This window comes from Ustilaginoidea virens, chromosome 1 (assembly GCF_000687475.1).
Source record: "Ustilaginoidea virens chromosome 1, complete sequence".
Classification (NCBI taxonomy): Eukaryota; Fungi; Ascomycota; class Sordariomycetes; order Hypocreales; family Clavicipitaceae; genus Ustilaginoidea; species Ustilaginoidea virens.
The window spans coordinates 1,154,549-1,179,989 of NC_057316.1; the positions used below are offsets into that span (position 1 = coordinate 1,154,549).

The 25,441-nt window shown below is 46.5% G+C and overlaps 10 protein-coding genes across 10 annotated transcripts; 7 read left to right on the forward strand and 3 right to left on the reverse strand.

Annotated features, from left to right (window-relative positions):
* Positions 1 to 3,434: 3,434 nt before the first annotated feature.
* UV8b_00151 (uncharacterized protein) lies at positions 3,435 to 5,166 on the forward strand (the record flags this gene model as incomplete). The annotated part of the gene is made up of 4 exons (XM_043137649.1): positions 3,435 to 3,540; positions 3,594 to 3,644; positions 3,713 to 4,716; positions 4,798 to 5,166. The coding sequence occupies 4 exons, from the start codon at positions 3,435 to 3,437 to the stop codon at positions 5,164 to 5,166; spliced, it is 1,530 nt and encodes a 509-aa protein (XP_042993583.1).
* Positions 5,167 to 5,691: 525 nt separating this feature from the next.
* Positions 5,692 to 6,615, forward strand: UV8b_00152 (uncharacterized protein; the record flags this gene model as incomplete). The annotated part of the gene is made up of 2 exons (XM_043137650.1): positions 5,692 to 5,720; positions 5,805 to 6,615. 2 exons carry the CDS (start codon positions 5,692 to 5,694, stop codon positions 6,613 to 6,615), a joined length of 840 nt encoding a protein of 279 aa, XP_042993584.1.
* A 1,821-nt stretch (positions 6,616 to 8,436) lies between these two features.
* On the forward strand, positions 8,437 to 9,763 carry UV8b_00153 (uncharacterized protein; the record flags this gene model as incomplete). The annotated part of the gene is made up of 2 exons (XM_043137651.1): positions 8,437 to 8,502; positions 8,576 to 9,763. 2 exons carry the CDS (start codon positions 8,437 to 8,439, stop codon positions 9,761 to 9,763), a joined length of 1,254 nt encoding a protein of 417 aa, XP_042993585.1.
* Positions 9,764 to 10,132: 369 nt separating this feature from the next.
* Positions 10,133 to 11,416, reverse strand: UV8b_00154 (uncharacterized protein; the record flags this gene model as incomplete). The annotated part of the gene is made up of 4 exons (XM_043137652.1): positions 10,133 to 10,222; positions 10,297 to 11,070; positions 11,132 to 11,242; positions 11,309 to 11,416. The coding sequence occupies 4 exons, from the start codon at positions 11,414 to 11,416 to the stop codon at positions 10,133 to 10,135; spliced, it is 1,083 nt and encodes a 360-aa protein (XP_042993586.1).
* A 971-nt stretch (positions 11,417 to 12,387) lies between these two features.
* On the reverse strand, positions 12,388 to 13,944 carry UV8b_00155 (uncharacterized protein; the record flags this gene model as incomplete). The annotated part of the gene is made up of 4 exons (XM_043137653.1): positions 12,388 to 12,939; positions 13,176 to 13,661; positions 13,716 to 13,787; positions 13,870 to 13,944. 4 exons carry the CDS (start codon positions 13,942 to 13,944, stop codon positions 12,388 to 12,390), a joined length of 1,185 nt encoding a protein of 394 aa, XP_042993587.1.
* An 829-nt stretch (positions 13,945 to 14,773) lies between these two features.
* Positions 14,774 to 15,597, forward strand: UV8b_00156 (uncharacterized protein; the record flags this gene model as incomplete). Its single annotated transcript, XM_043137654.1, has 2 exons — positions 14,774 to 14,878; positions 14,962 to 15,597. The coding sequence occupies 2 exons, from the start codon at positions 14,774 to 14,776 to the stop codon at positions 15,595 to 15,597; spliced, it is 741 nt and encodes a 246-aa protein (XP_042993588.1).
* Positions 15,598 to 15,867: 270 nt separating this feature from the next.
* Positions 15,868 to 16,350, reverse strand: UV8b_00157 (uncharacterized protein; the record flags this gene model as incomplete). The annotated part of the gene is made up of 1 exon (XM_043137655.1): positions 15,868 to 16,350. One exon carries the CDS (start codon positions 16,348 to 16,350, stop codon positions 15,868 to 15,870), a length of 483 nt encoding a protein of 160 aa, XP_042993589.1.
* Positions 16,351 to 16,856: 506 nt separating this feature from the next.
* On the forward strand, positions 16,857 to 18,518 carry UV8b_00158 (uncharacterized protein; the record flags this gene model as incomplete). Its single annotated transcript, XM_043137656.1, has 2 exons — positions 16,857 to 17,755; positions 17,843 to 18,518. 2 exons carry the CDS (start codon positions 16,857 to 16,859, stop codon positions 18,516 to 18,518), a joined length of 1,575 nt encoding a protein of 524 aa, XP_042993590.1.
* Positions 18,519 to 19,798: 1,280 nt separating this feature from the next.
* On the forward strand, positions 19,799 to 21,289 carry UV8b_00159 (uncharacterized protein; the record flags this gene model as incomplete). The annotated part of the gene is made up of 2 exons (XM_043137657.1): positions 19,799 to 21,161; positions 21,225 to 21,289. 2 exons carry the CDS (start codon positions 19,799 to 19,801, stop codon positions 21,287 to 21,289), a joined length of 1,428 nt encoding a protein of 475 aa, XP_042993591.1.
* Positions 21,290 to 22,051: 762 nt separating this feature from the next.
* On the forward strand, positions 22,052 to 23,904 carry UV8b_00160 (uncharacterized protein; the record flags this gene model as incomplete). The annotated part of the gene is made up of 3 exons (XM_043137658.1): positions 22,052 to 22,355; positions 22,442 to 23,152; positions 23,231 to 23,904. 3 exons carry the CDS (start codon positions 22,052 to 22,054, stop codon positions 23,902 to 23,904), a joined length of 1,689 nt encoding a protein of 562 aa, XP_042993592.1.
* Between the last annotated feature and the right edge of the window lie 1,537 nt (positions 23,905 to 25,441).

Sequence of the window (25,441 nt, forward strand, 5' to 3'; positions counted from 1 at the left end):
GGCAGTATAGTAGGATCGGTTCTTTATCTATTAGTCCTTTGATTTTTATTACTTTTTAGTAGAGTAGTTAGATAACTAATATCCTATTTTATTACAAACGAAGTATCTTCTTTAATAAGGCTTAATTAAAAAGGCACGATTTTATTATTTAAAGCGGCATTAAGAGGGTCTATATTGTTAGGGGCATTAATACCAATTGTAGGATTAACTATATCTATAATCTATAAATAATACTATATTATTAGCGATATTAATATCTTTAATATCCTAATATTATTAAGGCTATTATTAAAGGAAATAATGCTATTAAGTTATATAGGTAGTTTTATAGATAGAAAGGGATCGCTATAGGTTAGTAGCGAGGCTTTCGAATATAAGGGTATAACGATATAAGGCCTGGCTATACTTAGGGGTATCCCTTATAGTATTAAGGACTTATTAGTAAAGCTCTATATTAGCTATAAAGGGGGGGAAAAGACTATAATATAGGCATTAAAGTTCTTCTAATAGGATATTAAGGCATTTTAGCTTTAACTTATTAGGATATTTTGCGATAGTTAATTAGAGTATTATTCTATTCTAATAGTGTAAATAGAATTGCTCTATGCTCTTATTTTTAAAATAGCTTTTAACTTTGCGGACTATATTATTAAAAGTAAGGGTATTACGGATGCGTTCGATAATATTAAAATAGTAGGTCTTAGTATCGCTAATTAGTATAATTTAAAAAGCTCTAGCGAATATATAATTAGGTAGTCCTAATAGGCGGTATTTACTTTTAAAGGATACCATCTTTAGTATAAGGAAGTTATCTATCTTACTATTATATCTATTCTCTATATAATAGCTATATAAAAGGTCAGATATCTTTTTTAATATATTATTAAACCTAGTTTAGGAATAATCTTCTTAATAGTATTATTATTCTAGAGGGTATTTTAGAATAGCTTATCGGCAGCCTTATAGTAGGCTAGTAGGATCTCTAGGTTAGCCTAGGTATATTAGTCCTCCTATTAAAACCGTCTATTTATCGGCCTAAATAGGCCGATATTAGCGGGAAGGGCTAGATGCCATGCCTATTTTTAGTATTATCGGATAAGGCGTTAGGGCCTATAGGCCGCAATACTGCGGTTTATGATATCTAGTATTAAAGGCGGTATTAGCTTAGAAGGTATTATTATTGGGGTCTTCTATAGAAGGAAGCATATTATTAGGGCCTATAACCTAAGCTTTATTGGGTATACTATAACCTCGAGGGGTATTAAGGTAGCCGCTTCGGCTAGCCCGGCTAAAGGTATAACCCCTAGGGTATAATATTTAGTCGGTCGGGCTATAGTCTTCGTCGGCTATTGCATATTATTAATAGCGGGAGCTTTCCCCTGCTTCGAATAGCGACTTATTATAAATAGGCGTTTTCCCTTTTAGTTATTAAGACTGGCCCCTTTCTTTTTCGGTAGGGATAAGGGCAAAAGGCTTCTTTAATATTAAAGGGGGGACAATAGGTTATTATAACTATAATTATACCACCCTTAGTATTATGAAGTCCCTTAATATTAAGGCTTATAAGGATCTTCTTAATAATATTCCTATAATTATTATAGGCGCTTATAATAAATACCGTAAGCCTGTATATAAGCCTATAACTTCTTAGTCGAAATTGCCGATAGGTACTAATGCTTCCCTATAAGGGTTAAGTCGTAATCGGAATATTTTATGCCTTAATTAATAGTCTATCTCTTCTTAAGGCTATTTAAGGTTCTATTATTATTAAAGGTATTCTATTAAGGTAGGTATTATAATAGAACCTAATGCTCCGATATATACACCGTGATCCTATAGGTATATACGGAATTCGCATAGGAATAGAGGATTAACGCAGTTAAATAGTTGTTTATCCTATTTACTATAGTCATCGTAGAATAGTTCCTATAGGTTATCGTTAATTATACGGTCTTTCTTATAGGTATAAATTAAGAAGGCTAAGCGGTTATATAATACTATAGTGGTAGTATTAGGGGTAATTAGCTCTATTGCAGTAGCCTAATTATTATCGAGTAAGGGGGCAAATCGTTATAGCCTTTTAGGTAGTGCTAGCTATAATATTAATAATCGTAATCGTATTATAGTGTTAAGAGGAGGGTTTAAGAGGGGGGGGGGATATATTGCAAAGAGTATAATATTTACTCTTATAAGGAGTATAAGATTCGATTTTATAAGGAGTATAAGATTTAAGAGGGCTTTTATCTATAAGGGTATCTATAAGGATATCTATAAGGGTAAAAGAAAGAAAGAAAGGGGTTAGTTAGTAAGATAACTATTTAATAGAATAGGCTATTTGCCTCCTATAGTAAGTAGGTGACTATTTAATAGAATAGGTTAGCCGCCTCTTAAATACTAAGGGTATCTTTAAAGATCGTAATAGTTAGTATATTTTCTTCTTTTGTGATAGACAGAGGTAGAAGAGGTCTATATCGTTTTTCTAATTAGTCGGTAGTATAACTATTTAATGGAATAGGTTATCTGCCTTCCTAATTAGTACGATTTGCAATAGAAATCGTCTCTTCGAGAGTAATCTTGCTGATCTATAATGCACCGTCTTTATGGGATGTAATTATCCTATGAGTGGTGATATTACTACCACTGATTAATATTGATATAAACTCGGGGTACCTAGTTGTATGTAGGGTCGCGCGTGTGGTATTATGTACCGTGAGGTTACTAAGTAAAGGATTTGATTGCTTTACTAATAACTGACTATCTAAAAGGAAAGAAAGGAAGCAAAAGAGGGTAATTATACGATATGGCCTTTTTGTGCGTACTATGGTTACGTGCATCGGCGCAGTCGGGCCGGGCTGCCCGCGTGCCCTACCGGGCTTAGGGGTAAAGGGGCAAAAGTGGCTACATCGTGCGCAATGGGTATGCGCGGCACATCCGTCGCAATGTGCCCAATTGGGCACCTTGCGACAGCGATTCCGACACAATAAGTATTATTTATTTTATATATTTATTATATATATACTATAAAGTACTATATATAAAGGGTATATTTTACTCTTATTTAAGTAGTAATTAAAGAATGTTAGATGTCTTTTATTAGTAAGCTCCGCATACCACAATATCAAATAGTGCACAAGTGGTTAAGTCCGAACGACCCTACTTACGTCTGATACTGTCGTAGCTATATCTAATTTTTGTCTCTTTGCTTCTAGTCCACTAAATCGCTGACAAATATATCGAATCAAATTAATGAATTAAAGATCGCGAGCTCGCAGTGCATAGCAGCAGTTCATTTCCCCTTCGACGTCAATCAATCGCCTGTGGAATGGGAAACGGTATTCTGTCGTAACCAGCCACCTCCTTATTGTGCAATATCAACTAAGGGTCCATTTGAATTGAATAATCACCAAGTTGCGAATCACGAGAAACTAGCCATCATGGAGAATGCCAACGGACAAGCGAGCACCGATTGCACACACCTGGTCCTTGGGGACGAGAGGATCATTGCACTCTTCACCAACGATAACAGTCTCAAACTCTACGGTAGCTCATATCCCATGGCCTGGCTCAGCATTCTTACCAACTCGTTGAAACAGAACCAAATCCCAGAAACAGACTTCGCTCTGCATGCAAGTTAATTTTGAAAGGTTAGAAACGATTGCGAACTCGGGGACACGCTGGTCGGTTTTTTTTTTTTACAACTAATGACATGTAGACTCGTCTGGCAACAGCGTCATTCCTCTATACAACGTGTTATGGATAGAAGTCTCTGTTGGTAAACTAGTGGTGGACTATGCTGCGCAACCGTCGAAGGCATCGATCAAACTCGAGAAGTGGACCTTCGACCTGTCGCAAAGGCCTGAGTCTCCGGAATCGCCGGAGCCGGAGCATTTTGTAGCTGCTGTTCTTGCACAGGCGTACAGCGGCTCTCAAGTCCGCAGAAGGGCTTACGTGCTCATTAATCCTCACTCGGGCCCGGGGGCCGCCCTGCGGAAGTGGCACATTAACGTTCAACCACTCCTTGAAGCTGCTAGGATGAAGCTTGACGTCGTCACGCTGAAACGAGGGGGAGAGGCTATCGAACTCGCGGAGAAAGTCGACATTGACAGGTACGATACCATTATGGCATGTTCCGGAGACGGCACTCCGCATGAAATTTTCAATGGCTTAGCGAGGCGTCCAGATGCCTCCCGGGCTTTATCAAGAATCGCTATAAGTCACATTCCATGTGGGTCAGGTAATGCAATGTCCTGCAACCTCTATGGAACACACAGGGCCGCCTTGGCTGCTTTGGCAATCATCAAGGGTTGTGTCACAGCCCTGGACCTCATCTCAATTACACAGGGTGGCCGGCGCTCGATATCTTTCCTGTCTCAGTCCCTTGGAATCGTCGCCGAGAGTGACCTTGGAACAGAGAATCTCAGATGGATGGGGGACTCGCGATTTGAGGTCGGCGTCTTGATGAGGATTTTCCGCCGTCGATGCTATCCGTGCGACTTGGCCGTCAAAGCGGAGGTCGTCAACAAGGAGGACATTAGAGTCCATTATAAAGAGCATACGAATCGGTCCAGACTCAAAGAGATGCTTCCACCTGAAATTCACCAGGATGGCAACAACCTGGGTCTTCCAGCACTGAAGTATGGTACTGTGCAGGATCAACTACCAGATGAATGGGACGTGATAAAGTGTGACAAGATTGGCAATTTCTATTGTGGAAATGTAAGCATGCCAGCCCTTTCAACACCTCCACTGTTTGCAATTTCCCTGCATCCGCCTATGAGGACGCTGACGTTGATTTAGATGGCTTACATGGCACCAGACGCAAATTTCTTCTCTGCAGCAGTAGCCAACGACGGCTGCATGGATCTTGTAACTATAAACGGTGATCTCTCTCCTATTACAGCAACCAAGCTTCTCTACTCGGTCGATAATGGGAAATTCTTTGACAATGCCCACGTGCAATACAAAAAAGTATCGGCGTATCGCATTACACCGAGAGATCAAAAGGACGGGTACATCAGCATTGATGGCGAACGAGTACCCTTTGAGCCATTCCAGGCTGAGGTTCATCAGGGTCTGGGGAGAGTAATTTCCAAGCGGGGGATTTTTGAGGCAGAGGGGCCTGCGAATTGGAATACCGGAGACGCTAACAGAATTATCTCTGTGTAATGAATCGCAATGGCATGTTGTTCAACGCTTTGAATAGTAGCAACTACGTGGAACAGTGTGTGCGCAAGAACTGAGAGAAGTGATACCCCCTTTCGTCAATTTGGTTGGAATTTTCCCTTTTTTTTCTCTCTCTTATTTCTTTCTTTCTCGAGCAATGTCACGAGTCATGTCATCGGATTGTATATATTATTAAATACTTCCTGGGAGAAGAATGAGTATTCTTTTCCTTCTAAATCTCGTAACAGGATATATATTACGTACCTACCCAGTTATTCCAGTTATTCCGTTTTTGGTCGGGGGAAATCATTAGGGGCAGATTTAGAAGGGTACAGGCACAGGAGGGTGAGGGGCAGCAGCACCATGTAATGTGCCTCCGTCAACGCCGCGGTCCGCCTGCCTGGCGCCGAGAAACAAAACGATATCGACAAGAGCTTGCGGAGTAACATGGCCAACAATCGAGCCATGAAAGAGACTTCAGGTCCCTGGGGCCGGCTGAAGTCTCTGCAGCAAGATCCACTAGAAAGCATGGGATTACCGTCAAAGGGTGATATGAGGTCAGCCTCTTTCCCCCCTCAGCCAAACAATCAGCCAGCACTGAAATTGTCCTGGTTACAGATTGCTAACGATAAGATCAAAAGGCTACTTGACTTCAAGGTTCAGGAGGCGTTTTACACCAAGATTGTGGATCGATACATGGCCATTTGCTCAGATGCAGGTCAAGGCGTCGAACTGCTGCGACGATTCTCATCCCTTCGTATTCTTGACTCACTGAATGTCCAGAGTTGCTCCGGCGCTTCGGGTGCTGTGAGCGATTGCACTGGTGCGATTTCTGGAAAATTCACGGAAGGAACTGCTAGATCCAAAAACCTTCCAAACATCCTCACGGCGTTGCGGAAACTGAGAGAAGGGGTTGTCGCGGCGAAACGGATGGATGTATTTGCGGCGCAGGTGTATTTATTCTCCATAAGGACGTCGATTCTCGCCCGAGATCCTGAATCTTACCACCCCGCCATTCTCCATTTGCTACGCGTTATTCAGCCTCGAGCCTCTCTTACACCCTCAGAGGTCGACGAAGTCGCCGGGTATCTGGTGCTGGACGCGGCGTGCCGAAGGAGGCAGCTGGCCGAAGCCGTCAGCCTCCGTCACCAGTATGGACTGCGAGACAATTATGTGAAAGAGGCTCTCCATGCAGTCATACACGACAACTATGCTGCTTTCAGGCGCATACAGCGACGCATAGACGGGTACAAAGCGAGGCTCATGGAATGGGCAGATAAGGACATGCGGTTGCATAGTCTCAAATGTTTGGGCCGAACCTATCACTCCGTAGACCTGAAGTTTCTAGAGACTATTACAGAATCAAGTTGGAACGATTTAAGAGCAAAAGATGGAGTTGGATGGGAGTTGATGGAGGGTAAAGTGATTATTCGCAAGGTAAAGAATCGGTAGCGTCCCTCACATAGTTGTGAGCTGGTCAGTATAATATACCATATAATCTGCGATCTTGTTCCGACATGGGAAAGACGGGCTGCGCGAGTCTGGAAGGCGGCGTGATACATCAAATGGCATGGCCAGACCCAGGGCACCCGAACGGGTTGATGTCGAGACGTGAAAAACCACGAAGAAACATACCAAGTGTCGAGCACTGCGCGTAAGCGCAGATTGTTTAATTTTCAAATATATAGGATCTGCAAGCCATAAAGATCGACCAATTGCTGATTTGAAGCCAATCATCTGGCACAGAGGTGATATCAGCTAAGGGTTTGATCTCGATAAAATGTGCAAGACTTGTTGTGTAACAACTGGCTGGGAGCATATTCAGGAGTCTGGTTCCTCGAATTGACAGACATATGTTTATGAATCGGCCGCGGCGACCCTTCTTTATTTGCTTCGCATATAATCTTCTCTTCTGGGGATACTTTCCCATTCATCTCATCTGCTTCCTCTCCTGATTCGACGTATTTTGTGACACGCGCAACTACTAGCCCCCAAAGAACTGTGAACGGCTTGTAACTTCGAAGATGAATGGGTCCTAGATATTAACATACCTTACCCTAACGATATGAATGAATCGACTTACTGGTTATCTAGCACTTGCCTAGGTACCAACCTACCATCCCACCAACCCAAGATACCTTGGTACCCAGTAAGTACCTAAGATACTAACAAGCATAATACATCCCCATTTTGCATAGCACTAGCAGGGCATACCATAGCAATCGGGGTGGGTGGGATGAGGTTTTGTCTACGATTGACGGCTAGTGACATGTTGGAATGTTAGCGGGAAGGATAGACGTAGTCAATCGGTGTTCCTCCCGATTTATACATTGAAAGGAGGGATCAATAGGAGCATCTGATGGACCACACCATCCACACTCAAGTGGCAAAGAAGAAGAAATCGTCTCCAGCTATTAGCAGACAACGACCAGAATACATCTTCTCTAGAAGATACCAGTTGACATGTAAGAAACGTGACGGTTGCAACAGGGTATGTACTCCGTACCCCTACCTGTCATTGCGCGCCAGGCTGGTTTCTGGTGACAGTCACCCACTCGTCGGCTCTGAGAAGACAGTAGACATACCTGTTGTAGGGTTCTCGGTGACTATTGCTGTCTTATTACTGTTGGTAACATACAAAGGGAACCGTCTCAAAAAAAAAAAAAAAAAAAAAAAAAAAAATCAGGGGTGGCGCGCGTAGGTAGGTAGATGGGGCCTTCAAGGTTGCTTTGAGTTTGGAGAGAAGCCTCGAACGTTTTAGCGCTAGTAATTCGATTAGTCCAGGATGCCAATAAGAGAGCGGGTCGTGTGGGGCTCGTCGCCCCGCGAACGAAACCTTGTCGCCCACTTCCACATCGCCCAATGCCACATACTCCGTACTCATCTGACCTACTAGAGTTGGCTGGACCTGACATTATCCCCGTGCTTCTTTGTGCCACCTCTTGCCTTTTGCGTTCTTTCAGTTATCAAAGAAAAATGTTCTAAGACTTCTTGTTCCTGCTTTCAGCTGTGTACATGTTCTTTATACGCAGCAAGTCCTCGCTCTTTAGAACACATCATCATCTACCGAGACACTCTTGTTCGTCACGAATTCCTGCCGAGCAACTTATAGTGCCCGGCAAGGATAAAGAAAAGATAAACAGTCCGCCGCCCGAATTTTATCGCACTGCTGAGGCATACCTAGCGGTTATTGCTACCTACGTTGACGTGGTCCTTTGATGGAAACGTTTTCTCGGGACCGTATCATCAATTAACTCTTCTTTGAATATCAGCATGTCTGGATCTGCCAGTTCTGCTGCCTCTCAGGCAAGCAGTGGAAGTTGGTCGGCTTTCTTAAAGGTAAAAGCGAAGACGAAACGCTTGCAGACAATGCGACCTTTTAAGACACCACTGACTCCATGGCACATCACAGTCTATTGCTTCCTTCAGTGGGGATCTATCTTCGCTTACCGCTCCGCCGTTTATCCTATCCTCACAGTCCCTGACCGAGTTCTCATCGTATTGGGCAACACATCCGCCAGTCTTCTCCGCCCCTGCGGCGGAATCCGACTCAGCTAAGCGAGCCATGTTGGTTTTGAGATGGTTCCTCTCTACCCTCAAATACCAATACGCCAGCCGGAGCGAAAAATTCGGGAATGAAAAGAAACCTCTGAATCCCTTTCTCGGAGAACTTTTCTTGGGTACCTGGACGGACGAAGCTGGAGAAACTACGCTGATTTCCGAACAAGTGAGCCACCATCCTCCGACGACTGCCTACTGCATCCGCAACAACAAGTCTGGAGTTCAACTGGAGGGGTACAATGCGCAAAAAGCTACATTTAAAAGCACCATAATCGTCAAGCAGATCGGCCACGCCGTGCTTACAATTCCCGTCGGGTCTGGAGATGAGCCGCGAGCGGAGCACTATCTCATCACCCTGCCCTCCCTCCATATCGAGGGCTTAATTTTCGGATGCCCTTTTGTCGAGCTAGATGGGTCGAGCTACATAACCAGCTCTAGTGGCTATACTGCCAAAATAGATTACAGTGGTAAAGGCTGGCTGTCTGGCAAGAAGAATAGCGTTCTTGCTACGCTTTATCCCACTGGTAAAGAGAAGGATGTGCTGTACAATGTAACAGGCCAGTGGACGAAGCAGTTGGAAATTTATCAAGGTGCTGCCAAGAACAACTCACCGTCAACATTGATCGCTACTTACGACGTTGCGGCAACACCCCAGACTGAGCTCCGTCTTCTTGCGCTAGATAAGCAACATCCCCTCGAATCTCGCAGAGCTTGGGCCAAGGTTGCTGGAGCTATCCAGGTAGGCGATATGGATACTGTTTCAATCGAAAAGGGGAAAATAGAGAGAGCTCAACGCAACTTGCGCAACAAGGAACGATCAGAAAACCGCTCCTGGGAGCGGCGTTACTTCTCCGCTGAAACGGGCGAAGACGAAGTTCTCAAAGCTCTGGGTCATGTTGTGGGATTGCCGCTTGATGGTGATCAGGATAAGACAGGTGGTTTGTGGAGGTTCGATCCAGCCAAGGCGGCTATGGCGGCATCGCAAATCCTGAATGACGAAGAGGTTCATACAATAGAGAGAGACGTCTTGGGACAGTAGCCTTGCTATTCGATATGAAGATTTTTTTTGAAGTTCCTACGAAACGAAGCTGGAGAGCAAGAGTTTCTGAGTGCCGTTTAATAAGGCTTTACCATGTACCGTAATCGTTCACGTTGGCATGGTATTTCACGCTCGCATTATACTGCGGTTTTGCCCGGTTACGAAGAGAATGTCACTGTCACAGGAAATATAAAAACGAAGAGCAAGGCCATGTTGTAAGAATATTCAATTTTGACCTTCGTTTTTCCACTTCCGTTCATTGGCTCCTACTCTCAGTTGACCCGCACTTTCCGAACCTTCGAAATATATCGCCATGCAGTCCCAGTTTCCTGGTCTGATGGAATAGTGTAGTGTACGGTTCGGTAAAACTTACAGTTGGTTGGCGCAGTTGAAGTCTTTAAGAGCCTCGGAAACACGGGCAGACATGGTTTTCTCACCCTCTCGAACCCAAACACGTGGCTGGAGTTGACATCGTCAGTAACTATTCTTCAGCTAACTCTTCGTAAGTATTTAGTGCGGAGGGTCAACCTCACATCAAAGAATTTCTTGTTGGGTTTGTCCTCGCCGTCAGGGTTGCCAACGGCGGTAAGAAGGTAGTCCTTTTTGTTCAACATGTAATCGCGGATGCCGGACATGTAGGCAAATTGCATGTCGGTGTCCATGTTGACCTTGACAACCCCGTGGCTAATGGCATCGAGGTATTCTGTCTTGCTGGAACCGGAGCCACCATGGAAAACAAAAAAGACGGGCTTATCCTCCTTGACATTGATGGCGGCTTTTACGTGACTTTGATGCTTGCCGAGAAGCTCAGGATGGAGCTTGACATTGCCAGGTTTGTAAACGCCATGGACATTTCCGAATCCGGCAGCAATGGAAAAGTAAGGAGAGATGGGTTCCAGGATGTTGTAGATGTTGAGGATATCTTCCGGCTGGGTGTACAAAGAGGCATTGTCGACGTCTTCATTGTTGACGCCATCTTCTTCACCTCCAGTAATACCTATTTCCATCTCGAGCCACTGCTTCATGGGGGCGGCTCGCTTCAGGTACTTTGCGGTAGTCTCGACATTCCAGTCAACGGGCTCTTCAGAGAGATCAATCATATGTGAGCTGAAAAGCGGCTCGCCATGAGTCTTGAAATAAGCTTCGTCGGCATCGAGCATGCCGTCGAGCCATGGCAGGAGCTTCTTGGCACAGTGGTCTGTATGGAGAATGACCGGAATACCGTAAGACGGTGCAATGGAGCGGATATACGTGGCCCCAGCAACAGCGCCAGCAATTGAGGCAGCCTGTTCAGTGTTGCTTAGGCCCTATATTTTTTGGCATTAGAAAAAGACGCCGTCTCGTTGATCCCGTATCGCTTTTGCGTACCTTGCCGGCGAAGTAGGCAGCACCACCTTGTGACATCTGCAGAATGATGGGAGACTTGGCATCGCGAGCTGCCTCGAGGGACGCGACGACGGTCGAGGAAGACGTGACATTCTATTATGAAACCGCGTTTAGCAGTAGGAACAGATGAAGTTCCCAAGTTTCGCATGACAGACGCACAATGGCAGGAACGGCGAATTGTTTCTCGCGGGCGTACGCGAAAAGCTTCAGGACATCATCTCCGACAATGACGCCAGACTTTCGGCTAAGCACATCAGTAACACCCATCTTGGTAGATATTTGAGGTCGAGTGCTCCAAGCTTTGAAGGCACGTCTGCACCGGGAGGTGTGAGTATGTACCGCAAGAATATAGATGCTGACAAGATAATGAAGCGGAGAAGAAACTCACGAGTTCTAATTGAATATGTCCTTTTAGATAGCACGAGCTTCTTTAGCATATGATTTGATTACTTTACGAGTCAAAAGTTTGTGATATAAATCGGATCAGAGGGGTAATTCGGGCAATCTCCAAGCAGCGGGGTTTTCTGGTAATCTGGAGGGGCTTTTTGTGGGTCCCTGGTTAGCCGTCAATGCTATATCGAGTACCTAATACTCCGTAAGCAGGCTCTCCGTAGAGATTTCCCGCGTTGGAGTATAACCAGGAGCCAACTACCGTAATAACTGGGCAATGAAGGGCCGGAAAGTTGAGCAATATTTCATCGTTCCATTCGTTTGCATTCAGTGCACCCATGCGTATCATAATTCGTCTCTAAAAAACAAGGGCCGTGTGTATGTTTGGTGGGACCATTGATCAGAGATCTCTCGACTCTCAGCACTTACCACTTACCCGCTGGGCCGACTAATAAGTGTTTCACTTTATACAGACTTTAGATGGCAACACAAACTTAATGTTCTGCGAGGTTGATGGTTTTGGGCGGCAACATAGGGGATAATGCGTTATCTTGCCCCAAAAAGGTACATTTATTTGGAATTTCACTTGAAATGCTTGGAAAGAAAGACATTCACAATGCCTTGCCATAGATCCTAGCTGTGTAATAAACTGTCCATTGTTACTGCTCTCCGAGGTCAGTACCTTGATGCTGTTTCACTCCCATCTCCTGTGTTTTCAACAGTATTTTCAATGCGTAGCAATTACAACTGTACATTAGTTTGTTAAAGAATTCATTGTTATTTTAATTTGACACAGTCAAGTCGTGAAACGTGAACCGTTCATATGTATGCCTGCGGTGAGCGTCCGCCTAACCCTTAGCCGCACCTGCCTTGATAAGCAATATGTCACCGTCCTCCACAACATAATCTTTGCCTTTGGTCATCATCTTCCCCTTGGCCTTCACTTCGGACTCGTCGCCAAGTTCCTTCAGAACCTCGAAATTGTATACAATGGCCTGAATAAATGTCTTTTCGAAATCCGTGTGGATCACGCCAGCAGCCTGGGGAGCCTTTGTGCCGTTACGAATCGTCCATTGACGGACTTCATCAGCACCTGATGTGAAGAAACTGCCCAATTGCAAGGTCTTCCGCATCTGTGTCACAAGCTTGGGCAAGACGGATTCAGCGCCGACCGCTTTTTGCTCCTCCTTCGCGGCCTCCTCCGTCTCAAACCGCGTCAGACGTTCTTCGTACGAAACAGAGATCGGAATAATTGGGTCACCAGTGGCGTGCTCCTTAACCCATTCAACGATCTTGGGTAGATGTTTGTTTTTTTTACGCACGTAATCCTTTTCGGATAAGTTTACAAGGTATACAACCGGCTTAGCCGTTAAGAGGAAGAGAGGGTTGATAACCTCAACCTGGATAAGGTGTTAGCTTTACTGGTTCGAGCTTGACAAGTCTTCATGATGGTGTGCAAAAAAAAAGGGGTGAAGGCTTCTATCAGAATATAGTCTATCACATAATGCACTCTAAGCGTTGTTTTGGTGAGGCATTCGACGAGCTGGGATTAGATTCAGGCCAAAAAGCCTTTTGTCATCACAAGAAGTGTATCGCACAACAGGTGAGGGGAAAAAAAAAAAGTGAAGCTGCTTACCTCCTTAGGATTCCAGTCGCCCTTGCGGACGTCTTTGCCATCCTGTAGCCACGCCAGGATTTTCTCAATTATATCTTGTTCCGCTTTAGCCTTTTTGAGTTCTAAACTTTGACCACCCATGCGAGTCTTCTTCTTCTGGTTTTCAAGAGCCTTCTCGACGAACTCAATGTCCTTTAGTCTCAACTCTTCCGAAATGATGTCCAAATCCCGGGTGGGATTCACATCGCCCTCAATGTGGATGATTTCGGCATCATCAAAGCATCGAACGACTTGGAAGATAGCATCTACTGCGCGAATATGCGACAAGAAAGCGTTTCCAAGACCAGCTCCGGTGGAGGAACCTCGTGTCAAACCAGCAATGTCATAGACCGTCAAGTTGGCAGGGACTCGAGATTTTGGCTTATATTTCTCGCAAAGCCAGTCAAATCTAGCATCAGGTACAATGACACGAGCCTCTTCGGGATCAATGGTGGCATAGGGGAAGTTCTTGCAAGCTGTCAGCACCCCGAATCTAGGGCGAAGAACGAGGGGGCCTCATACAGCTGGGTTGCCAAGATCACATTTTGTAATTGCCTGAAATAAGGTGGATTTGCCAACATTGGCGAGGCCAACCTGCAATTCGGCAGTTAGCATTACTGTTTTGTCCCATGGCAAGTAAAACAATTTTAAAAAGAAAGAACGAACCAGCACATACAATACCACTTTTCAGATTATTGCCAGGTCGGCCCAGGGGAATCTTTTCCTCCACAGCCGCCTTCTTAGGAGGCATCTTTCTGGATCTGGCGTAATACCGGGTGTGTAAAATGAGGGGAACGCGTCGGGCGGGTGGAGATTGTCCAAAGGCTGCAGACCTGGCTGGGCCAGAGAGAAAATGTGGTATCAAAGAAGAGAAGGAGTAAGAAGAAACAGTAAAGAACGTCGTCGTGAACGACGTGGCTGAAAAACAGCCAATATCAATTGTTGTTGGCAAAAAAAAAGATTTTAGAGGAGTTTCGCTCATAAAAGACAGGCGGTGCCCGTCATTAGGGATTGGGTTTATGACAAAGGAGAAAAGGAGTGCGCAAGAAGAATTTTTGTACTACTTTCCTTCCCCCCACCACACCTCGTGCGTGGGTTGTGACCCAGCAATGACCGGAGGAGGTTTTTCCGCCCTCCTGCTTTCAGCTGAACCAGTCGAGGTGTCTGGTAATTGAGGAGGGTAGCTCCGAGTAACACACCTCCAACATCGATCTATTAACTGGCGTGGTTAGCAGCGTATTGGGTGCAGGACGCTGGAGGTGCGGCTTGTTCTTTCTCCGGAGTGGCTGTTCACACTGTCTATTTATTCATCGCTTGTTCAAACGGTGGGAGCTATTCACGACTAAGATAGCTGATTTGAACAACTTCAGGACCGTTTCGCGACTGTCTGCCTTGGGTCTTTACTCTCATTTATGTTCATCGTCTTCATATTCTTTCGTAGTGCTTGCGCCAACTATCTCCTGTTTAAATGACATAGCATCTCGTTGTCTCTACGTGGAACACTCCTTCGCCACTTTTGACGTGCACCAAACCCGCTTAGACATCTTGACCTGCGAGGTTTGTTGTCTTTCATTTTCAGAATGTCAACACCTCGACAAAGTACGAGTCAGCCTACGAGGGGGCATAGAAGCACTCTATCTTTACAAAAGACGGAGGTCAAAATTCGTATTTACGATTTGCTCCCAGTTCGTCATCCATTCCCATTTAAGGCGAAGTCATGGTGTACAAATCAATCAGACAATTGCTGACTGGGCCTAATCATTGGCAGCCGGGCAGGCTTTCGTCCATTCTCTGGACAGTCGGTGCGTCACTGCTTCATTCTAGCGTCGTCATCAACGACAAAGAGTACGCTTACGGAGGGCACAATAAACGCTGCGTGACTGGTGTTTACTGGACTAAACCGAAGACCGAACTCCCCGGGGGCACATTTCGATGTGAGATACTGCATGGTTTTACTCTTGCTACTCAGCCGGAGATTGATTCTCTGCTACGAACGGCTTCAGAAGAGTTTCTTGGCACATCGTACAATCTTTTAACAAGAAATTGCAACCACTTCACGTCACATCTCTGCCAGAAATTGACGGGAAATCCAGGGCCAAGTTGGCTTAATAGAGCTGCGACTATTGGTGTCGCCCTACCTTGTGTTGTACCCCGAGAATGGATCGAACCACCAGAGTACGAAACTGCGGATGGAGAACTCTTGGACGAAGATGATGAGATTGCGCACGAATCGTCTCGTATGCTTGGTGAATCGAGGCCACAGCTCTTAGCGGAAGCTGGAAGCAGTGGTGGCGAGTGGGATAGCGAGGAAGAGCGACGCAAAGGAGGGAACGGAAAGGGTAAACGGGTTATGCAGGACACATCTGGGCGAAATCTTCCAGCAGCAGAACAGGCTCCGCAATAGTGTAGTTGGGATGCACGAATGGCTGGTTAGGTATTTGTTTCCATCCGTTGAATTGGCATGGCGTTCCGGATATAGTTCGATACCATTGATCCCCATCTCGTTAGATGTAGCTAAGCTGCATTGCGGTTCCTACTCATCGTCCCAGGTGCTAGATACTGGTTCTATGAAGAGCTCTATGAAGGATAACTCATACAGCGGTAAAGTACAAATTGCGTTTCGAGTTTGACTATATGCTCCCCATGATCCAAACCAAAGTTTACCTTTGTTGCTTTACAGTCGTCTCGGTTTTTCGCTCCTTGTGCCACCAAACTTGATACGGGTCGAATCCGCGACACGGACAATTTTGTCTCGGAAAATTTTGCCTTCGGGACTCATCAACACCTTAACAGCAGCCTCTCGGCCCGGCCCGAATCCTCGTAAAACTAATTCCAGTCTGTTAATCTCCCTTGGCCAGTTAGTATGGATGAGACGCTCGAGGACATATTTCGTTAACGAATACGCCGAGTCGAAAGTTCCGCGACGAGCTTTGCGATAGCCAATGTTACCACAAGACATGGAGATAATGGGCTCTCGATTCGGTTTTGTGCAAGTGATGTGCGTGTTGTGCTTATGCGAGTAGACGTGGAAGTGGTATGGTTCCTTATCATCCTCTCTGCGTGTTGGTTCGAAGGACTTCCCGGTAAGCGCGCTTGTGTCGATATTGGCTTTCATATCTAATGCCTGAGAAACCATGCTTTGTGTTAAGTCGTCCATGTTGGTAGACTGCTGCGTCGCCCGATTTCGTGACGGCGAAGAGTTACTCAGATAAGTGTCCAAGAAGAACTCAGTCTTGGGTCGAGCCTGCACCCTCCTGGAATTGTCGATTTTCGAATCATTTGACTTTGCCGACGATTGGGAAAGGAATCGTACAGTCTGCGAAGGGAGGTTTGATAGAGAAGATTGTGCAAGTCGAAGAAAGGGTAGGGTCGTTACACATCTTGACAGTGATCGGCTCATCTTGTAAGCAAAAAGTTGAGAACTTCGTGATTTGCAGCTTTCACTAGATTTCGGTATCGGCAAACGATGATGGGACATATGAATGGAGTACATCCCAGACAGAACTGATAGGCAAAAAAGACAACCGGGGTTTTCCCGACATTACATACAGCCGACATCGCCAGACCAAAATTTCTATTTCGTCCTGTCGCAGCTCCGTCTCTATTGACCCTGTCCACAAGAAAGACACATTTAGTTGTCCTTCTTCACAAATCTTGCACAGCATGATCCCCTTTGTTCGCAGCGCCGTACCTCCCGAAAATGCGTTTTTTAGAGCATCTAACCGCATTTTCCACTCTCACGGCAGATCTCCAGCGTATAGGAGGTTAGCCTCCCATCCCACCTCGACTTCCCTACTTCCTGTTTCGAGACAGACTTGCGCCGCTGTTTTTAATACTTCCCTTCTTCGATTGCAATCCTTACCTTTCGAAGTGCGACTGACCTCGAACTATATTGGACAAAACCGCCAGTTGCACTTGAGCAGAGCTTTGTATTTTGAAGAAAAGACGAAAACAGAATTCGCCAAGTCCGAAACAAAACCCGACGAAGAACATTCCAAAAAATCAGAAGAAGGTGAAAGTGGCGAGAAGTCTAATGAAAAGGAACACAGTGAGAAGAAAGAGGAGATGCCTCCTCCCCCTCCTCACGGCGATAAGACGCCTTGGCAGGTGTTTATGGAAACCATGAACACTGAATTTCAGGCTTCTAAGGAATGGAATGAGTCAACCAAACAGATTGGTGCCGCAGCACACCAATTTTCCGAGAGTGAATCGGTACGCCGTGCCCGAGAGGCCTATGAGAAGTCGACCGGGGCCATTTCATCCACCACTTCAAAGGCAGTCAAAACTACTGCTGGGGCCATTGGAAAAGGGGCAGCCTGGACTTGGGAAACGCCAGTAATGAAAGGGGTCCGCAAGGCGGCTAATGTCACCGGAGATGCCATGGACAAGGCCACGAAGCCCATCCGCGACACTGAAGCGTACCGAAATGTCAAGAACGTCATTGATGATGGCAGTTCGTCGCGATATGGCGGATGGGTAGAAAAGGAGGAGCGCCGCAGGAAGAGAGCAATGATGGAACAGCAAAATCTTGATCGCGGTCAAGTACTAGAAGAGGACCCGAAGTAAGCCCCACCTCCCCCAAGATGTCTGTGTTTCGGGGTTTGATTCGAATTTAAGTTTCGAGTCTCACAGATCTAACATGATGTCAGTGCTGGAACAAATGTCACTCTTCACAAAGATGCCGCTTGGAAGGAGGCATGGAGAGGTTTCCGAGACACCAATAAGTTCGTTCAGGGGCTCTTCACTATGAAGGGGCGATATGAGGAGTCGGAGAATCCTTTAATTTCGACAGCTCGCAGTATCACTGACCGAATCGGAGGCTTCTTTGCTGAGAACGAAACTGCGATGGTTATCAAGAAATTCCGATCCATGGATCCCAACTTTCAGGTGGAGCCATTTTTGCAGGAACTACGGGAGTACATATTACCAGAAGTTCTCGATGCCTACGTGAAGGGTGATGCTGAAACGTTGAAGCTGTGGCTGTCTGCGGCTCAATTCTCCGTTTATGAAGCCTTGACGAAGCAATATCTCCAGGCTGGTATGAAGTCCGATGGTCGTATTTTGGACATTCGCAATGTCGATATTCTCCGAGCCAGAATTCTGGATCCGGGTGAGGTCCCAGTTTTCATCATAACTTGCCGGACTCAAGAGGTTCACGTTTATCGTAACGCCAAATCGAATGAGCTTGCAGCGGGAATGGAGGACAAGGTGCAACTGGTCACATATGCTATCGGCATTACTCGAATGGCAGAAGATGTTAATAATCCCGAAACTCGAGGTTGGCGCCTGATTGAAATGCAAAAGAGCGGTAGGGAGTGGCATTAAATCGTTGCAGATGAGGTGCGTCAATATTTCTTGTCTTACTTTGCCTTGGTTCACTGGGACGATTCATGTTCAATAAACCATGTACATTATGTATAACGCGTGGGATATCATCAGTCTTGTAAGATATTGAAAACGGAATATGACCATTACTGTGGACAAGCACCGGGGGTCGGTATATACCAGCAGAGAAAGGTGGAGGCCAAGGTGCACCACGGGCAATAACAACCGCTTGGACTTGTTGTTAATCTCATGGCAAGACTTGTTTCCTTGTATGATTAAGCGTTCAGCTTCCATGTGCATGGAACGACCAGAGCTAGTACCCGCTGCGGAACAGCATTGTTCAACAGTTATCTGTACGACACTGATAATTTGCGCTTTGCGTCATATCTAAAGACCTCGATGGTTCTGTCCTCTCATCGTTTCAGCGTCTTCGGCCCCAGAGACCGTTTCCTACATATCATCGAAGTGACCAACTTCAACGAGTTCCCGGCTCATCAGTTGCCGCTTGGTTTCACGAAGGCTCCCTTCAAACCATGGTGGACTTCGCCCAGCGCCTATTCGGAACATTTTACTGTAATGGCCGCTGTGAACAAGAAAGTGTGGCTAATAAAAGTTTCTATATAAACTAGGTGTTCAAAAGTATTGCAACAACCCCCACATCAACGCCATCACCACATTATCGCGTAACAATTCAAATAGCCACAATTTATGTAGTAATGTATTAATTCTAATAAATTAAAATATAGTCAATAGCTCTGCTTTTCGCAATCAATATTTGCTATGGCTAATGCTTAAGAAATTTAGTATAATTTCAACAATTATAATCCGACCTAATACTGCTCTAGCAGTATCCCGCCTATTAAAGTATTTATATAACCCTTCCCCTTACTATTACCTACTAGAGGACGTAAAAAGGCGCTAAAATAAGATAGTTAAAAAGGCAGTAAAAAGGCGGTAAAATAAGGCAGCAGCTAAGTCGGACTAATATTTACCCGCCGGGTTACTCCGCTTTCCCTGTGCTTTTGATACTGAAGAACTCGGAGGCACCCTGGTATTATGTCAAGACAGTTTCAGTCGAAGTGTATAAGATCACGACCCTTATCATTTATTTAAATGCGAAGTCGCACGGACTATTTTCAGAGGAGATTTGACAAATACAAAGTCCATCCGGACAGAGTAGTCATCTTTTAAATGTCACGCAGACTCCAGAGACGATGGATATCCAGATAATCGCTACCGACTGATTGCCATCTTTCCCTCGTATCCCTCGAAAATTTGACATGGAGTCACCAAAGACTTCTGGCTCGCTTTCCAGCCTCGATGTGCTCTTTGAGAATCCATTATTTGCTGGAGGCATCGGCCTTGCCAGCTTAGGCGCAGCGGCTGCCTTCGCTCGCAAAGGCGCCATCATGACTCTTGGTACTATGCGTCGACGGCTACTTGTTAATGTCGAAATAAGCAAGCAAGATGCAGCCTATCCTTGGGTTTTAGCTTGGTTGTCCCAACCTCGCGAAGCTCCTGGTTTTATTGCATCACGATTGACAAGAATTCACAACCTATCGGTGACAACTACGTCAAACACCCGAAGCCATGGCGCGGGGGGCGCAATTGATGCCAACTTTTTTCTTCAGCCAGGATATGGACGGCATATTGTCAAATATGGAAACTCGTATATCGCTGTTAATAGGGAAAAGCATAGTACGGCGAACATGAACACGGGCGAACCGCACGAAGTAATTCAGCTCACAACCCTCTGGGCTCATCGACACGCATTCGAAGGTATATTCACGGCGGCACACAGGCTCGCTGCCAAAGCTAACGAGGGCAAGACTGTGGTGTACTGTGCTCGTGGGATGGAATGGGTTTCCCTGGGCGAGCCGAGAAAGAAAAGGCCGCTTGGCTCGGTGATACTGGACAAGGGAGTGAAAGAGAGCATCGTGGCCGATGTGAAAGATTTCCTCTCGCGCCAGCAATGGTACGTGGATCGCGGAATTCCATACAGGCGTGGCTATCTTTTATATGGTGCACCGGGCAGTGGCAAGAGCTCCTTCATTTTAGCATTGGCAGGAGAGCTTGACTTTGGTGTCGCAATGGTGAACCTCAGTGAAACGGGAATGACCGATGATAAGCTGGCTTACCTGTTGACGAAGCTACCGAAGCAGTGTCTCCTACTTCTGGAAGATGCCGACGCTGCCTTTGTAAATCGCCGTCAGCGGGATGCCGATGGGTATAGTGGCGCAAGCGTCACCTTTTCCGGGTTACTAAATGCCCTGGACGGTGTTGCCGCGGGCGAAGAGCGTATTGCCTTCCTGACAACAAACCACATAGATCGCCTCGACCCGGCGCTGATCCGACCCGGTCGTGTGGATATGTTGTTGAGGATTGGGGAAGCTACCAGGTTCCAAGCCTCGCAGATGTGGGATCGATTCTATGGCGACAAAGATCGTGATGGCTCTGGAAGAGAGCGATTCCTGCTTCGCCTTGAAGACTTGGGGCTATTCGGATCATATCCCGACGGTTCTTCTTCGAAGAGACACACCAGCACCGCGGCTATTCAGGGCTTATTCCTGTTCAACAAAAATGACATGCTGGGGGCAATCGAGATGGCCCCAGAACTCATACCTCGAAATTTTGAAACTAATGGTGAAAGCGGCTGAATTGCCGGCGGACTTGACTTATTGAGCAACTGATGCTCATTGGAAATAGTTGGAGCTTGCATGCTTGGTCGAGCTTGTATCTTCCCTTCCATATCAACTGATACCCTATTTTGACCTTAAATCCAGTAACTTTGTATTACTGACTCTCGGCAAATATGGATGATTTCGAATGAGCCTTGGACATTCTTTTACTGCGTACCTGAATGTCATGTCACGAGCATAGTATCTACTCAGCGTTCACGGCCATAAGTTAAAAACAACACCATCACAGCCAGGTGGTAGTGAGGATTCCTTTATATCGTGCCATCAATGCAGTGGACATGCGGGTGGATCCGTACTCACATGCACTACATAATATAAATACCCAGTGGATACTTTCCGATGACGCGATGAGAGAAGGCCGAAAACAAAGGCGCCAAAGAGCGTTAAGTGTAAAGAACTCCATAAGTCGGTCGAAGCACACCATCTATCTCGATTTTTATTGCACGCAACTGCATCCCATGTTCCAAACATGGTGCCTGTTAACTACTAGCTTCCACAACAGACATCCCCTGTTGGTAGTTCGTCAGCAGAAGAAGAGTCTCGACACTCTAGTCACGTCTCGAATGCCATGGCCTAATGATTGAGTCTTTTATTATATAGTCCGGTGTAAGGTGCTAATCAGGCACTGAGCCTCTCGTCTCTAAGCAGTTCCCCCCCCCCAGTCCCATCTTTTCCCGCTTATGTCCACGACCTGGGACTTCATTGACTGTTTCCCTGGTCCGCCCTTCACTTGTTCTTCCATTTCCATCCTGGTGGCTCGGTACTTGTTAACTCTCCCCCCATCCTGGGCTCGGAATAGCCAGAAGACTGGTCCTCATCCAACACACCACCACCATGTCTCAGCATAGCAAATACACTGCTAATAAAATTGTCCGGGGGCCGCATTCTGACAGCGTTTTGGTGGACAATTTCGATGATGACGTCGAGAACGCGCATTGCAACGTCTGTGTGTCCCATCCGGCCACCAGCGATGACGGCTCTATGGATCCAGACTCCGGTGTCAAAAGAGGACTCCAGAACAGACATCTGTCAATGATGGCTTTGGCCGGCATCATTGGGCCTGGTTTGTTGGTTGGCGCGGGTGGCGCATTAAACAATGGTGGCCCTGCCTCACTGCTCATAGGATTCGCAGTCATTGGTGGGCGAATCTGCTCGGATGGACACCGGCGACCTGGTTGCGGAGGTAACGGCTTTTTATTTGCTAACAAGTTTCGACTTGAACAGGCGTCATCGCATTTTCAGTCATGCAGTCCCTAGGTGAGATAACAACTCTGTATCCTGGGGGGGGATCTTTTGTTTCCCTAGCCGAGCGCACTGTGGACAAATCCTTCTCCGTTGCCGTCGGTTGGAACTACTTCATCATATGGGCAACAGTGTTAGCCAGTGAATACAACGTCATTTGCAGCATCCTCACTTTCTGGGCTCCAAAAGTTCCCTTGTGGGGATTCTTCATCATCCTCTGGTTCGTCTTCACCGGGTTTCAGCTACTTGGCGTCGAGGCTTTTGGTGAAGCGGAGTTCTGGCTGGCGCTTCTCAAGATCCTTGGCCTGACAGTGTACTTTATCTTTTCGATTGTGTATGCTGCCGGTGGTCTAGTTGGCCAAGAGGAGCCTATTGGGTTTCGTTATTGGCACGATCCTGGTGCATTCAACGGGAATGGATTTCGTGGCGTGGCAACTGTTTTCGTTTTTTGCTCAACCTTTTACGCTGGTGTGGAATCCGTTGCTGTCGCAGCTACTGAGACAAGGAATCCTGGTGTTGCCGTACCCCAGGCAATTCGGCAGGTCTTCTGGAGAATCATCTTCGTGTACATGGGATCAGCCCTCTTTTTCGGCATGACTTGCCCTGCGAATGCTGATGGACTGTTGAACGGCGGCGCGAAAGCACTGCAGAGCCCAATGACGATTGCCATACAGAATGCCGGCTGGCAAGCAGGTAAGACGAGACGAGACGGTGCTTCTCAGTAATCACATAACCCCTAGGGAGTACGTATGGCTGATAAACTCTTTCCAGGTGTTCATCTCGTCAATGCATTCATTCTGGTCACCTGTCTATCTGCCATCAACTCCTCAATTTACATTGGTTCTCGAACTATCTTGTACATGGCACAGTCCGGCAAAGCACCTCGTTTCATTGGCTGGACTAACAAACAGGGAGTTCCCGTTTGGGCCATACTCATTACCAACGCCGTTGGCTCCATTTCAATGATGAACGTCTCCACGGGAGCATCCAGGGCCTATGGTTACATTGTCAACTTGTCGGGCGTGAGCACTTTTTTGGTATGGGGAAGCATTAGCTTCATACATATCCGCTTCCGTCGAGCTTGGGTCGCGCAGGATCGAAGCCTGGGAGCGATTCCCTTCAAGAGCATGTTCTATCCTTTTATTGCCTACTTTGGTCTAGCAGCCAATGTGTTCCTTGCTCTTGTTCAAGGATGGACGACATTATCTCCTTTTGACGCAGGCGCGTTTGTCGACGCATATATTCTGCTGCCGCTTTTTGGAGTGATGTACCTCTGTGGTAAGTTGTATTGGAGAGGTGAGGACAGGTTGAAGAGAAGCTGTGAGATGGATCTCGACAGTGGAAGGAGGGCTGATTTAGACGGTAAGGGAGTTGTCTCGGGGGATGAGGCACGGCCAAGCAGCAGTAAAGTACCCTTGTGGGAGAAACTGTGGAGTGTCTTGTAGGTTCAAAGCATCTGACAAGACTTGGCGTGGGAGAAACCTGCACAACCGGCATGCTTGATGGCAATATAGCAGGGTGGTCTATTCCGCTCTGTGACTTGACCAGTGTCCGTATTGAAACGGGACATGGCTAACATGCATGGCGGCTATCGACCATGGTATTCTGAAATGGGGATGACAGTCCACATTTTGTGTCATCGACCGGGCTTTCGCTCGCACCTGGACATTGTGGCAGCAGCAGCTCCAGAGCTGCGCGCGACCTTGGGCGGAATGGGGAGAGGGCATGAGTCGACGGGGATTGTCACTGTTTGACCGAAAATGTCAATGCTGCGGAGGAAATGCGAAAAGTCGAGACGACACTGAAGCCATCGTTAGTAAGGGGTGGTATAATTGTTGTTGTGTGGTATAGAACGGAACACGATTGCGGCCCAACGGAAGAGAAAGGGAACGCACAACCACAGCCGCCACAGCCCGATCAAACTCAACAACGGCGACTGTACTTGGTAGACAGGGCTAGGATGCCGTTTTGCTAGGGCATGAAGACGTGCACAAAGCTGCTAAAATGTATGCCTTGTACTCCGTAGAGGCAGCAATATCCCCCGAAGTAGTTGTATGGCACATGCAATGGTCCAAACGGTCTTTTCGACTCAACAGTTCACTTATTCCAAGTGGATAAAGCCTGGTTTCATATGAGCATATCTGGGCAGTACCGGATGAACGCGGGCGATAATTGACCTGCAGAATCCAGAGGATTCCCAGACCAGGATATGACCGTTTCGAAACAAGCAACGGCGGCAACAGCAAACTGGCCATGTACCCAGGGCTTTACTCGGTATATAGCACAGCTAAAACCCGCGGACTTCGCTGAAGGAAGCACGGACATTTGAGACGTTCAAAGCGCAGTTGGGATGGCGGGACCTCTGGTCTGCTGGGGCGTTCTTTAGGGAGGTTTCGTTCATGGTGCGTTGCCAAGGCGAAACTTGCTTCGCACTTCCGCTTGAGACGACTCAAGAGGCGTTGACAGGTGTCGCGTTACCTACCTGCTAGACAGTTGACAGTTGACTGCGCGACGGATATCATTTCCGATTTCCCGTCCAGTCGGCCTCGACGCTCCAGACACGGGACTTGAAGCGATAGCGGGGGAAGGGATTTCATTGGGGTCTGATACACGAGAATAGAGATACATATCAGCGGCCCTAGCAACGCTCCACTAGAGCTAGTCCACTCATTTGTATTATGCGTAGCAAAGGCCACGTAAGACTTATGCGTAAGTCTTTCCTAGGTAGGCCTTGGCTTAGCTTTCCTTTGCTTTATATGCACTATCACATTTGTATGCTATAGAGCGCTACATATAGGAGCACAATTCGCCCTTTCTTAGGTACCTAGGTACATATGTAGTAACCAAGGGCTATTATGCAACCTTTGCAAGTGAGCCCCGCACACCGCGATAGATACTTGCTGTCTCCCAGCTAGGCTTTATGGTTGGTGTTCCGACCCCATAGCTAAAGTCAATACTAGCCGAAGGTAGCACGACGACCCG